Source organism: Alnus glutinosa, chromosome 12 (genome assembly GCF_958979055.1).
Source record: "Alnus glutinosa chromosome 12, dhAlnGlut1.1, whole genome shotgun sequence".
Taxonomy (NCBI): Eukaryota; Viridiplantae; Streptophyta; class Magnoliopsida; order Fagales; family Betulaceae; genus Alnus; species Alnus glutinosa.
In genome coordinates, this window is record NC_084897.1 from 8,431,435 (window position 1) to 8,445,777 (window position 14,343).

At 36.8% G+C, this 14,343-nt stretch overlaps 1 protein-coding gene across 5 annotated transcripts; it reads right to left on the bottom strand.

Moving 5' to 3' along the window:
* Positions 1–4,665: 4,665 nt before the first annotated feature.
* On the bottom strand, positions 4,666–11,458 carry LOC133851879 (serine/threonine-protein kinase STY13-like). Of its 5 annotated transcripts, none has more exons than XM_062288489.1 (7): positions 11,111–11,458; positions 9,209–9,567; positions 6,789–6,910; positions 6,256–6,464; positions 5,983–6,157; positions 5,668–5,802; positions 4,666–5,055 (listed from the first exon to the last, which is right to left on the bottom strand). In XM_062288489.1, exons 2-7 carry the CDS (start codon positions 9,561–9,563, stop codon positions 4,849–4,851), a joined length of 1,203 nt encoding a protein of 400 aa, XP_062144473.1. In that variant the 5' UTR covers positions 9,564–9,567; positions 11,111–11,458; the 3' UTR covers positions 4,666–4,848. The 5 variants fall into 5 exon arrangements, with proteins under 5 accessions (XP_062144473.1, XP_062144474.1, XP_062144471.1 ...); XM_062288490.1 differs by having other exon boundaries at positions 9,209–9,572; XM_062288487.1 differs by lacking the exon at positions 11,111–11,458 and adding an exon at positions 10,061–10,320.
* Positions 11,459–14,343: the final 2,885 nt, after the last annotated feature.

The window sequence follows — 14,343 nt, forward strand, 5'->3', positions numbered from 1 at the left end:
TAGCAACACCTAATATAAAAAAAGCTTTTCTTTTGTAAAAAGGGGGAAAAATGTGAGTGAGCGTGTGGGACAAGAGGTGCAAGTCAGAACTGTTGCCGTTTGGTGCATCTTTCCTCCTGTAAAGTTTTTCTTTTTGTAACTCTCTCATGTTTATATTTTTAATAAAAGTTAGTATTTTGTTTTTAGTCATGAGAGGCTAAAATCTTCAACTAAGGTTGAAGATGAAGCCTCGCTACTAAATAGATTTAGATTTCGTATTTTCATGTTTTGTTCGTATAATCCGAATGTGTGTTCATTTCAATTCAATTAAAGGATTAAAACTCTTTTAATTGATTGTTTCGATTAATATATATGTAAACGTTGGATATTCAATATGTTTCATCCAACAGATACATTGAATCTTTTGATTTAATTTGAATATCCATTGTGATTTGTTTGTCAAAACAGATACATTTGATGGTTTTGAATTAAATTGGATATTCATTGTGATTTGTGGAAATGCTGGATTCATTGAATTTTTCAGTAAGTAATTTTATGAAAATTAGAACATGCATAGGATTTTATTGCAAACATGAGAATATGTGCTTTGATTTGGTGAGTGTGAATTCTAAAACTTTAGTGCATTTTATCTATTGTTTTTAATTCAGTTTTATTTAGTTATTTATTTTGCATGAGAAAATCCCAAAATTCAGAACTAAGTTAAAATGAGATTAGTTTAAATAGAAATTAATTTTTATAACGCAATTCCCTGTGGATTCGACCTTGCACTTGCACATACACTATATTGCAAATGATTCGTGCGCTTGCAAGTAATTTAAAGCTCACAACAGTTGGCACCCCATTCTAGCAAAAATGGCTAACCAAACTCATTGGTTATGACTTTGCTATGGAGTATAAGAAGGGGGTAGAGAATAGAGTAGCGGATGCACTCTCTAGGAAGGTAGGAGAGAAGGAAGAAATCTCATTGTCCTTATTATCTATCCCCATTGCCAATTGGGTGGAAGACTTAAAGAATCAGTGCTAGGAGGATGAAGAGCTTAAGCAACTATTGAGTAAATGGCATAAGAATGAATTGGATGCCCGGAAGTACTCTCTTAGGGACAATCTTCTCTTGTATAAACACAAGATCCTTTTAGGACAGTCATCCCAAATCAAGGCTCAAGTCCTACTCTTCGCACATAGTGATCTTATGGTTGGACACTCGGGTTATGAGAAAACCTTACATAGGGCCAAACAAGACTTCTACTAGAAGGGCAGGAGGGCAAACATCAAAAGATTTATTCGAAGTGTGCCAGCAAAACAAGCACGAAAACACCTCTCCAGCAGGGCTGCTGCAGCCTCTACCCATCCCTCACCGAATTTGGACTGACATATCCATGAATTTTGTGGAAGGGCTCCCTATTTCTAGGGGTCACTCAGTCATCTTTGTGGTAGTTGATAGACTGTCTCACCTCTACTCTGCCGCCACTGTGGCTTAACTATTCATCTCCAATATCTTCAAGTTACATGGAATGCCTGAATCCATCATCTCAGATAGGGATTCGACTTTCACTAGCCTGTTCTGGAGTGGACTTTTCCAGCTACAAGGCACTACCATAAAACTCAGCACCAGCTACCACCCCGCAGACTGATGGGCAGAATGAGATAGTCAATAAATGCCTTGAGAACTACCTGAGGTGCTTCACCCAAGATAGCCCTAAGCATTGGACAACATGGCTTCCATAGGCAAAGTACTGGTACAACACGACCTGGCACTCCTCTACCCACATGACCCCTTTCGAGGCCGTATACGAGGTACCCCCATCTAGACTGCTGAGCTAAATATGATGAGTGCCAAATATTGAATATTTAAACCCCTTAATTTACATTAGTTAATTCTTTAGCTATGTCTTAATCTAATATTTTGTGTTAGATTTGTATTTTTAGTGTTTTGTAGGTTGTTAAAAGAAAACGACAGCTTTAAGGTGGAAAATGCAAAGCTTGGAAGAAAGCACACTTTGAGAAGAACTAGATGATGTGGTTATGTTTAACCAAATCAATAAAATGATTAAATTGGAATTTCTCTAATTAGAGTCAAAATTGGTTTAGAATTCAGATTTTGCACGTCATAATATTTTGGTTATAACTTTCCACTCAAGTATCAGATTAAAGTGAAATTAGCGGAATTAGAAAGCTAACTCAAAATACTACAAATTATTGTGAAATACGATTTTCCTAATTCGAACGTCTGATATGCCAAAAGTGCTCCGCAATAAAAGACAGTAAATCTAGACGAATTTAAAATTATTTTCCTTCTTGGATTGAGTTTTAAGTCTCCTACTCAAACTAGAAGACTAACCTCCGATTTTTCTAGAATATGCAGGACTTCTAGGGCTTGTTTTTCCCCTATAAATAGACATCTAAACCTTAAGAAGAAAGGAGGGGAAGCAAGAGAGCATAAACCAAACATCATATTTTTCTCTTTTTAGTTTAGAATTTATTTTTTATAGTCATGTGTAGCTAATTTTTCAATTAAGGTTGAGGATGACGCTTCACCATTGAAGAGCAACAATATTTTCATGTAAGTTTAGACTATCCGATTTTATGAGTTTTTTTATTTCTAATTGTTCTACTTCAACTTAGTTATTGAGATGATTCTTGGGTATCTATTGTGATTTACGGATACATATGATGATTTAAGATAGTTTTATTTAATTAATTGCTTGGGTTTTTATTTATCAAAACGTTGGATATTTATTGTATTTCGTTCTACGAATACAGTTGATGATTTGGTGTAAACCGGATATCTTTTGTGATTTGTATAAAGAAAGGATTCATTGAATGATTTAATAATTTTTTGAAGCATAGTAGAACATACATAAGATTTGTATGGAGAGAACTTCGGATGTGTATTGATGAACATGAGAATATGTTGCTATGATTTGGTGGGTGTGGATTCCAAAACCTTAGTATTTTTCTTTTGTTTCCTTTTGGTTTTATTTTATTTATGTTTTTTTTTTCTTTTATTTATCAAAATCAAAAAAATAAATTTGGAACTAGGTTAAGATTTAATTAGTTTAGAAATAAAATTGTTTTTAAAAAACACAATTCCCTGTGGGATCGACCTCGCACTTGCAATCCATTAACTGCAAACGATTCGTGCACTTACGGGTTCATTTAAAATTCACATCAACATACCCGGCACTACTCGAGTTGAGGCCGTGGACGAAGTGCTGTGTAACCGCGAGCAAATCCTCGACCTCCTCCGACACAACATGCATCAAGCTTAAAACAGAATGAAAAAGTATGCAGATTTACGAAGAACCGAGAGAAAGTTTGAGATCGGTCAACAAGTTTACCTGCGGCTCCAGGCCTATCACTAGTCCTTAATGGCCTACCGGTGGTCCCTCAAGCTTGTTCCCAGCTTCTACGAGCCATTTTCCATCATCCACAAGGTTGGTGAAGTTGCATACGAGTTGAATCTTTCACTTGAGGCTCGTATCCATCGTGTCTTCCATGTATCCTAGCTCAAGCCCAAACTAGGCTCTGCCTTTTCGACTTTGCCAAAACTTCCTCCAGTGGATGCCAATGGGGTCCTCAGGCCCAAACTGGTGGAAGTCCTTGACCGCCGTGCTCAGCCGAAAGACAATCGGCCCAACATCGAGCTTCTGGTTCGCTAGGACGGCCAATTGGCCGATGATGCCACTTAGGAAGAGTTTTATGGTTTGAAAAACGCCTACCCACACCTTGTGGGCAGAGTGCTTTGGAGTCACGAGGAAGAAGAGAGTGGTAGGGAAACTAAAGAGAAGTCTAGAAGAAAGGTAGATAAGGTGAGTTCTGTCGTGCCACGTGGCAAAAGGAGCGGGAGTAGGAGAATAAGTGCGACACAACTGGGATCCACCTAGGGTGATCAAAACGGTGCGTTGGACTAAAGGGCCTAATGCCTTTTGTGCATTCACAGGTGTCGTTTTAAGTGTGCGCCGTTTAATGCTTTAGGTTATGCGTTTAAGTCATTTCTGTTGTAAAGTCAGGATATAAGCCCTCAACCTGGTTTAGGTGGGTATCTTTTGAAGTTGATGAATTGTCTGTGGAGGGAAGGCAGCCTCGAACTTGCCATATCTATATTTTCCAGTATATTCTATGAATTCCATTGAATTGTTCAATCCATTTCCCACTCTAAATCTACTCTAAACACTAAACAGGAAATAAGCCTGTTACAGAGAATAAGTTAACGATGAGTCTTTTTATTATTATTTTTAAAGTCAACGAGTGACAAGAAGGTAGAGATCCAGTGTTTTAACATCATTCACCTTTTTTGTCCAAAGCTAATGTGTCATCCTCTCATTGGAGGGTACAAAAGAGGTTTTGTGCAAAATCCCTACACAAAGTTATTCTCTTAGCTTATATGTTTTATCACCCTTAGCTGATATGTTTTATCACTCTCTTTACGTGTGTATCTATCATTCCTATCAATTTATTATCTTCCAAAGATGTAAGCCTATTTAAGCCACGCTTGATGAATAAAAATGCATGTTCAAGCTAGTTTGAATCTCCAAACCGGGTGTTTGAAAGAGGCCAAGGATCCTCTTAATATCCTACCGCTTTAATCATTTTATTAGCAAAAATAAGCAACAAGAAGAAGCTTGATCCTGCTTCTTTTCCTGTTGAGAGGCAAGTGACTCGATATGCAATAAAATAATTACAACAATGTATTGTTGCCCCTCCAATATCCAAGCATTAAATGAGTAAGATCTCATATGGACCACAAATTCCTAATTGGCTCTTTTGTTTTCTGTTTATGCAGAAAACTGTGAACTACTTGTTTTAAAAAAGTGCTGCAAAACTAACTTCATTTGCACATTTATGATACTAGGGGCCACGAGCTGTGCTGAAACAGAAACAACCATGAACCTGATCTTCAGGAATCATGCCACCTCCCTTGCTCGTGTCTATTGCTTCTAACAGCTTCACCACCTCATCCATGTCAGGACGCTTCTCTGGGTTTGCATCCCAGCATTTTCGCATAATGCTCGCCAATGAACTTGGACAACATCTTGGGATTTCTGGTCGAAGGTTCTGAACGAAACAAGTTCAGTCATCAACATAACATCACTTTTTATAGTTGGCAACAAGTTAGTTTCTCTGGCCTGGAGCACCCAAATTAAACATTTAAAGTTATAACATATCCAGGGACTATGGTGGAATATATTCCAATCCTAACCAATAGCCCCTGGGCCATAAGCACGCACATAGAGATATACATTTTCTACATAATGCAATGAATAAGGTTCTTTTTGTATACTGAGCAAAAAAGCATGGATGTAGTGTTCCAAGTTGTGGACATAAGTGAACTAAAAGTTGAAGGTAATTAAATGATGTAGTAAAAAATTATTGAAGGCCAATCAGAACTACAGACCTTTCACATGAGAACTAAGCAGATTACAGTGAATTTTTTGTGATGAAAATGATTTAAAGACTCGAGATCAATAATTCTAAGACTATTAAGTGAGAATATAAATTTCAAACATGAGTTAAAAGATTTGATTGTAAACAGATAAAGGTATTCTTTATTAATAAGCAAGGCCAGAGCGTTTCAGCAGGTGGGTTACTCAATAATTGTAGTTGAATTTCACTACTTTCAATACAAATGTGCAATAAAACTTGCTTAAGAACCGAAAACATACAAACCTGTCGCACAACTGCAGATGAAACTTCTGCAAAACTAAGATTAGGATAAGGCATGTCGCAGCAATAGATCTCCCACAAGCATATACCAAAACTGTAGACATCACATTTCCTATTGTAAGGCTTACCATCGAGAACCTGCAAAAAGAAACAACTTTTTCTTCTAAGTATCTCAAAATGAACAACAACTTTTTCTTCAAAGTATCTCAAAATGAACAGATCATTCAAATTATTTTTTGGACTTCGATGACAAGACTATTTTTCATTAACCAGGCAATTCTACATGCTTATAAGTGTCTGAAAACAAGGGGTGGGTACCTCTGGGGCCATGTATCCAAGGGTTCCAGTTTCCCCAGTCATGTCCCTTGGGTTCTGGGCTTCAACTCGAGCAACGCCAAAATCAGCAATTTTCACAGTTCTTTGAGCATCTAGCAGCATATTTTCTGTTTTAACATCACGATGAACAATCTTTTTGGAATGAAGATAACTTAACCTGCAAAGTTGGATTAAAGAATACATAACCATGATCCAATTAATTTGAACCCACAGCATACCGTAATAAATTCTAGCCTGACAAAATAATATACTTACCCTCTAGAGAGATCCAAAGCAATTTGAATCACAACCTTAAGGGCAAGTTTCTTTCTCACATTCCTTATTAAAAATTTCTTTAAAGTCCCCCCTTGAAGGTACTCAACAACTACACAACAAGCTCTGGATGGAAGAGAATTATGACCTTCATTTGATGCACTATTCGAAGGTATTTTAAGATTTGAAGTTCCCATGGAAGCTCCAATAAACTGTTAAAGATATACTGGATTATTATTTGAAACAATGAGAAACCACAAAACTGGAGAAAGACATCTTCATGCAAGTTTGAAAAATGAATATAACTAAGCTCAGTTGAGCCTTATTTCTGACACATTGGGATCGGCTAAATCGTTTCAATTATTATCACATATAACCAGTCATGAATGATTGTCTAATCTCCTTGTGTGTGTTTGTCCATGTATTTGCATGCTTGGACCGACTGTAGAAATGCACGGCATCATAGTATCTGGCAGGTCGCGTCAAGGATGCATGACAACATCACATTATGTAAAGCAGCAAAAGTCAGTTTTCACCTTTGTAACATTTGGATGGTCAAGCTTATGCCAAACGGCAACTTCTTGCTGGAACGATGCCCGAAGAGTAGCAGTTTCAGCAGCTGTGGCAATACCATCCTCCCCCCAGTCCAATATCTTCACTATAATATAAAGAATAACAGTGGGCAGCGAGTCTTTATCTTCACTATAATATAAAGAATAACAGTGGGCAGCGAGTCTTTATAAATAAAAGCACACACAAACACAGAAATGACATAACTTATGCCATTAACAAATCATCAATGTTTTAAAGGCTATATTGCACAGAACTGAAAAAGTTCACCGCTCACTTAACAATTGGCACATAATCAGAGTTGGAAAACACCAACAGACGTGGAGATGGTTTACATGTATTCAATGTATATGTATATGTATGTGGACACGCACAAATGTATTGATTCCTAAGCCGATACTTAGCTTCTAGTACTGCAATGCCCTATGCCATGTTACCAATAAAAATAAGCCTTTGCAAGGACAATACCTTAATGGTAAGATTGTGACTTAGCAGTCCTTAGTGGCAAACCCAGGGCAGGGATGGAGATAACCTAGAAAAATGAAGTGGACAGGGCACAAAAAACTTGATCCAAGGTAACAGCTTATGAAGACATAAAAATCCTAATTTGCAAGAAGGTTATCTAAAATATGAACGTTTCTATTAATAACTGTAGCCTATATGTAATGAACAAAATTCCATTTTGTCAAGAAATTTTGAAAAGCTTGGGGAGACATTACATCCTACAAGGATTTTCAATGTTGGGAAACTCTCATAGGAAACCAAATTCTCTAAAGCTTTAAACAGATTTCGATCAGTAAGAGAAATATTTTTCTAAGGAGGCAATTTCTCCAACAGGAGACTCTGAGTATATTTCAGATCTTGGAAAATGAAAAGCAAAATCTGAACCATACTTAAACCAAAAATCTCCCAGGAGAGGAATGGCTTTACGGTTTCCTTAAAAAAACAGAATTTAACCAACCGATTTCTCCCAAGTACAGTAATACTTTTTGTAAGTACACACCAAGTTACAGACAAGAACTGCAGGACACTTCTCTATTTAAAAATGGGCATGTTAGACACTCGAGTGCACGGAACCTACACTTGACACTACAATACCTTCCAAAAACTTTCTCTTCACTAACCTAAGAATGTGCAGAACTTAAAAATGTATTTCACCTCTTGTTTTCGTACTATCTATGGTTCTTCTGTACATGGTAACCAATCCTAATGAGATACACTGCATATCAGAGCCGCACATGCTGCCTATTCTATCCCTTTAGCAAAGGATCTTTTTAAACACAACTGAAATGATGTACAAGATACCATTAAGGCATTTTGGGCTTGGCCTTCAACTGCTATTTGGCAGCTTCAAGATTCAGCCCTTTAATACAAACATCCAAAGAATCATGTCTCAAAATAACTGGAAACCTACAAAGTATACATATCAAAAGACATTCCCTGTAACACACATCATCTTTCACTTGTGCACTATTAATTTTGACAGATACTATAGATTGTCAGCTCAACAGTGGAGCCAGAACATAACGATTTATCATTGCCTTGTCATCAAACATACTAAAACTTCATGACAAATGAAGTATTGATGTAGATCAGACCGCGTTTGACTTCATGAAGAAAACAAGAGAAGACGTGCGCTTTCGAACGAGAGCAAAGGCCCATTCGAACGAGCCTTCAGATGAGTTTGGAATGGACTTCCAGGGAGTCTCAATCGATGGCCAATCAATACCCATTCAACCGAGGTTACTTCCCGAGAGGCTTGGTTGAACGTGCCGATGCCAGTTCGATCGAGTGCTGATCGAACAACAACCTGAAGAGTTCGGTCGATAGTTGGTGGAAGCTCGTTCGACCACGGACTTCCATCGCAAGGTTCCGTTCGAACGAGACTCTTGTCCGTTCAAACGCGACTCGGAAGTTTCGTTTTATTTTGCTTTCCTCGGGTTTGTACTTATTTCTCTGTATCCATTCATTTAGGACGGCTTAGGCTACAGCTTATGATATATTTTCTTCAATTTTCAATAAGAAACACTCAAAGCTTGAGTTTTCTCCTATTTTACCTCAAATCCTTGATTTTCTTCTTAATTTTGGGAAGAGTTGTGAGTTTTGTGATTGTTAATTCTGTCATCCACTACACCATGCTACATCAAGTATTAGGCTGTGAATCCTAAAGCATTTTTCCTTACAGCATGGCTCGCAAGGGGGTGTCCTTTTTTTTCTTTACTTCGATCCAATTTCTCGTTTGAATTCATTGCAAACCATACACTCAATTTTCACACTAATACACTTACATAACCAATAAAAAGAATCTAACAAAATACTATATCATTAAACCAAAAAATATATTATCAATTCAAGTACAAGGAAAGCTGGAAGAATCCAAAATTACCTGCAACATCTTGGCCACCATAAATACCTCGATATACAGTCCCATAAGTCCCATGAGCTATAAGATATCTTAGTTCCAGCTTAGACAAATCAATTTCCCACTCTTCCTTGTACGTCTGCACTTCCGTCTCCCTCGGCCAAACCCGGCTCAAGTGCTCCTCCAGCTGGATATCCAAGCTCTTGAAATCAATCGTATCTGCTCTGAAAAACATATCCTTGCTACCAAAATCATTCACCTTGAACCCCAAGGCATTCTCTTTAGAATTAGACTTTTTTAAAGCACTGTCTCCTTCATGGTCATTGGATTTCCCAGCTGCCTTTACAGCTCCAACTCCCTCACCATTGCTCAAATCCATTTTTCTGAACTTCAATTCAAGAATCAAAGTTCAAAACAGCAAAAACAAAGGAAACCCAAAACTACCCAGCAAGTTTTTATTCAAAACCAAGAGGAAATGAAGCGAAAAACCGGCTTATATTCAATACAAAACATTTGATTGATTACCAATTCAAAGCAAAACCACCAAAATCATTGAAATACTCAAAAGGGGCAATGAAAAGCACAAAAAGTTTCACTTTCTCTTTCTCAGCTCACAATAATAGACTTAAAAATATAAAATTTCACAAAGGAAAAAAAATGAAACCAACTCCACAAAAGTAGGAGCTCAAAACCCAATCTTCATCACCAAATAACCAATTTGGGTTTCTCAGGAAGAAGCAAATCGTAGAAATACAATCCCCTACAATAAATATACTAAATAAAAACTAATAAAATCAAGTAAACACCTTCAACAGTTAATAAACTCCCCCCAAAAAAACCCACCTCACAAACCAAAAAGGAGAGAGAATTATATACCCCAAAGCGAAAGAAAGTGGGTGTGCTGAATCTGTGGATTCGACAGGCGAGAAGATGTCTGTGGACGAGATTTAAGAATGAAAGATGAGGGAAAACGATAAAAAGAAAGTACCCAAGTAGAAAAAGAAAGGAAAAAGAAAAGAAAAGAAAAGAAAATTGAGCAGAGAGAGAGGGAAAAACGCGGTTGTGGCCTAGAATAGCCGTGTGACTGTTTCAAAATCAAATCAAATATAATCTCTTCTACTTGTACTTCAACACCCTGTTTAACGGATTTACCGGTAATTTGAGATCCTTTTCTCTCTCTTTATTTTATTTTATTTATGTACATATACATTTGTAAAATGACCTAACAACCCCATTTCTTGGTGGGCAATGATAAGAAGATTGACCGTACTCCCATACGGCCATACATGCTCTGCTTTACAAGTAATGAGGCACGCCCAAGATTGGGACCCACCTTGTGCATGAAACATGCAAATCTTGAGTCAGCTCATTTTTAGAGTAGAGGATTGTGACTAGTTTTCCTCTTTCAAAACATAAAATATAATTGGATTCTTCATCTCTTCATGCCTTTTTGTGCATATTTAATACACTTATTTTGCACTTTTATATCATCAAATTGAATGACAGGTGCGTAACAATCAGGTTAGGATCCTATTTAGTTGAGAGGAATTGAAGAAGAATCGGTCATCTGTATAACAATGTACCGTTTAACATGCTCTAGTTAATAATATAATAGAGGATATTCTGGGTCTTGGCTAAGTTCCGTCCGAGATTTCCCTTGTAATTTTTGGGTTGTTTAGTTCAATTAAGCTTTTGTGATTTTATGTTTTGATTGTAGCTGGTTTTGCAGCTCGGTTGTAGTTTTAGTTTGAAATTCTTGTATTCAGTTGACTGGAGTGTGTGTATTGTTGTATTTGGTTTATAAAGCTTTTAATTCATAAAATATATATATATATATATATATATATATATATATATATATAATAACAAAGGATATTTTGGGCATAATAGTAATGGCATATATATATATAACAGAAACAGAATCACCTTGATACTAAACCAGATCGAGCTCAGGATCTTCTTGAAAATGGGAAAATGGCGAGGAAACAGAGTACTGAAAGAACTGTTTTCGCCTCAATAATAACCTAACAAGAGAGAGCCGATGCCAAAGTCAGCTTAATTACCCTTGCTGTTCTTCTTCTTCTTCTTCTGGCCAACTCCTTTGTTTTCCATGGAGTAGTCTTTAGCTTTTTCTCCGAGGGTGTTAGTCTCCGCGGAAGCAAATGATGGAGTGCCACCTTCACTTATGCAAGCAAGTTCAAACAGGGGTATATTAACCCGGGAGACAAGCTACCAGGGGCGGGACTCTATATTCGTATTGGGGAGGAGGCCAGGTCCCTACCGAATAAATCTTAATTACAATCTCATCTTAATTTGATATCTCTCTCTCTCTCTCTCTCTCTCTCTCTCTCTCTATATATATATATATATATATATATATATATATATATATATATATATATATATGTTTTAATCAATCTTTTAGTTTCTAATTTTATTTTTTCTTCTTGCCAGTGATATCTCAGATACTTGGGAATGTCATAGAATGGGTGATTGCTTATATTCCACAAACAACTTACTAGAAGGCTAGCAATTTTTTTTTTATTTATTTATTATTATTATAGATTATTCCAATATACTTTTGAGCAATTGACTGAGAAATCAAAGCCCGAACCACAAAACGGAAAGGCGAACAAGAATGAAGAATGGGAGCATATATAGTGTATATATATATTCTTTGTATTCTTCAACAATGACACAATAATATTCCATAGATATCCCACCGGTGAGCAATTGGGCAGCTAGAGCATATTCCTCTATATTTTCCTCGTGAAGCACCCCATCCGTAGCCCATCTTCTCTGGCATTGGAATATATATGGAACAACCTTTTCTGTTTTCTGGCCTACCTTCTTCTCCAGCTCACTTTTGTTTACATGGGAAATATAAAAAATCTTGCACATCTGGCAAACAAGGTTACAGCATCTCCGACAAATAAGAAAATGACTCGTAATTGTCCAATTTAATTATTATGAGCTATTTTTTTTGTCTCCAGCCAAAAAGGCATAATATAATTTTTCCCTTTAATGTGAATAGTAAATAGGCAGAAGAGCCTATTCACTATTCACACTAAAAACAGTTTTTTATTGTTTTTTCTTTCTTTCATTTCCTTCTTTCACACTCTCTCTCCCTCTTTCTTTTACTCTCTTCCACACAAAATAATCTTAAAGGAAATAAAGAGTAGAATAGAGAATATGTAGGAGAAAGTATATAAAAAAAAAAAAACCAGTAGCTAAAATAAAGAGTTGTACTTTTTCAATAGCTATTTTGACTATTACGGGCCTCAATGTAACATATTATATAGCACTATCAGCAGTTTCTCTATATTTATGTTTTTCATATTTAGGAAACTTTGGCACATATTAGCAACTTGATAGTCTTCAATTAGAATGAAAATCTAATGATTGGTTGTGACTATTACATTAACATTATAAGATAATTGTGAGATAAAAGATGTGATATATAACATTTATTTTTCTAAAATAATACGTTCAAACTAAAGGTGACAATCCATATTCCCGTATCGAAGTCGAATTGTTAGCGTCAAAAATTGGCCCTCCCTAATTCAAACCCCATTGACGTGCCTTTTAAGCTAGTGGGGCGCAATTTGGGGGGCTGCAGCTGTCCTGAACAAACCATCCAATTTTGTACGCCTGGTCTTGTACGGCACACTTGTTTTTATTGTAAAGAAAAGGAAAACAGAATGACTTCCACGCAAATTACTTGAGTGATTAGTACGCAAATTTCTTGAGTGATTAGTGGTTGTAGCTTCTCTCTCTCTCTCTCTCTCTCTCTCTCTCTCTCTATATATATATATATAATTTTCAGACACGATTGGAAATTGGAATGGGAAAAGCTCCCTGCACAACCAGTTGTGCAGGGATCAGTCCCCAATTGGAATACATAAAGCTAATTCATTGCACAAAAAACACTCCATAGACCTTATGGATCGCTGTTCATCAACAGCGACGTGAGGACGGATGATTCATTCTAATAGAATATTCGTAAAATGCTAATTATACCTTCAAAAAATATCAATAAAACAAGAAATTGCTTACCATGAGGCTATGAAGGTTATGTTTTTTAATTCAATTTGGAGGAGAAAAGAGAGATTACAACGTACCCAAAACAAATAAAAGGTGGGCAACCCAAATAAAAGCTCCAAAACAATCAGAAAACAGTGTTAAAAAAAAAAAAAAAAAAAAAAAAAAAAAAAAAAAAAAAAAAAAAAAAAACCTAAAACTAATGGGAATGGACAAAATAAATGACCCAGCCCATGAGGCAAACCGGGGCAGCCGCAAAGGGTGGTTTACAGATGCAATATTCCAGAAACAGAACAATTTTCACAATAACGATTGCAGAAAGATAAAAGACGCAACATTGCAAAGCACATTACACAATAAATAATTGGATCAGAGCCTCTGAAGAGAAGCTTCACCACAATGTCTGGTAAAAGCATGTTTGGTGAACACCAAAACAAACGCTGCAACCATATATGGAAATCTCCATATGTCAAAAGAAAGTTTCAACTATGGAGATCCGCTGCAGGAGAAGTGGGTGAGCCGTGGATTTTATGCGTGGATCAAAAGGAGGTGATAACGGCGGCAGGCATGCAACATGCACGCTCTGGAGGTGCGTGGTGTGCACGCATGGTAGTGGAAGATGTTGAATGAAGCAGCGGAGACCGGTTGTTGTGGAGGGTTGGTGCGTGGGTGGAGCATACTTACAAAAAGTGGTAGATCTTAATTTCAAATTGTAGGAAAAATGGAGAGAAAGAATGAAGGAAAGGAAAACTAAAGAGAGAGAGAGAGAGAAACACATGGGAAGACTAAAGAAAAAAAAGGGAGGGAGGGGAGAAGGATGGATGCAAGAGCCATACCTCTTCTCAAAAGGAGGCGGTGAGAATCTCGAAAGAGACAGTTTTAACCAATATAAAAAAAGGTTCAGAGCTTCTTTCTGTTGTTTTTAAGAGAGAAGTGGCCAACTTCTTAATAGCTCCTAGACTAACTTTAGCGAGGCTATGGAGGTTCGACTCCATAGTTCAACCCCCACATCCATGGAAGTTGGTCCCCATGTTTATGGCTCAAGCTCTACCACCCTTAATATAAAATTTGACATTTTTTCTTGAAGATATCATTAACATTTTATAGGTATTATGCTA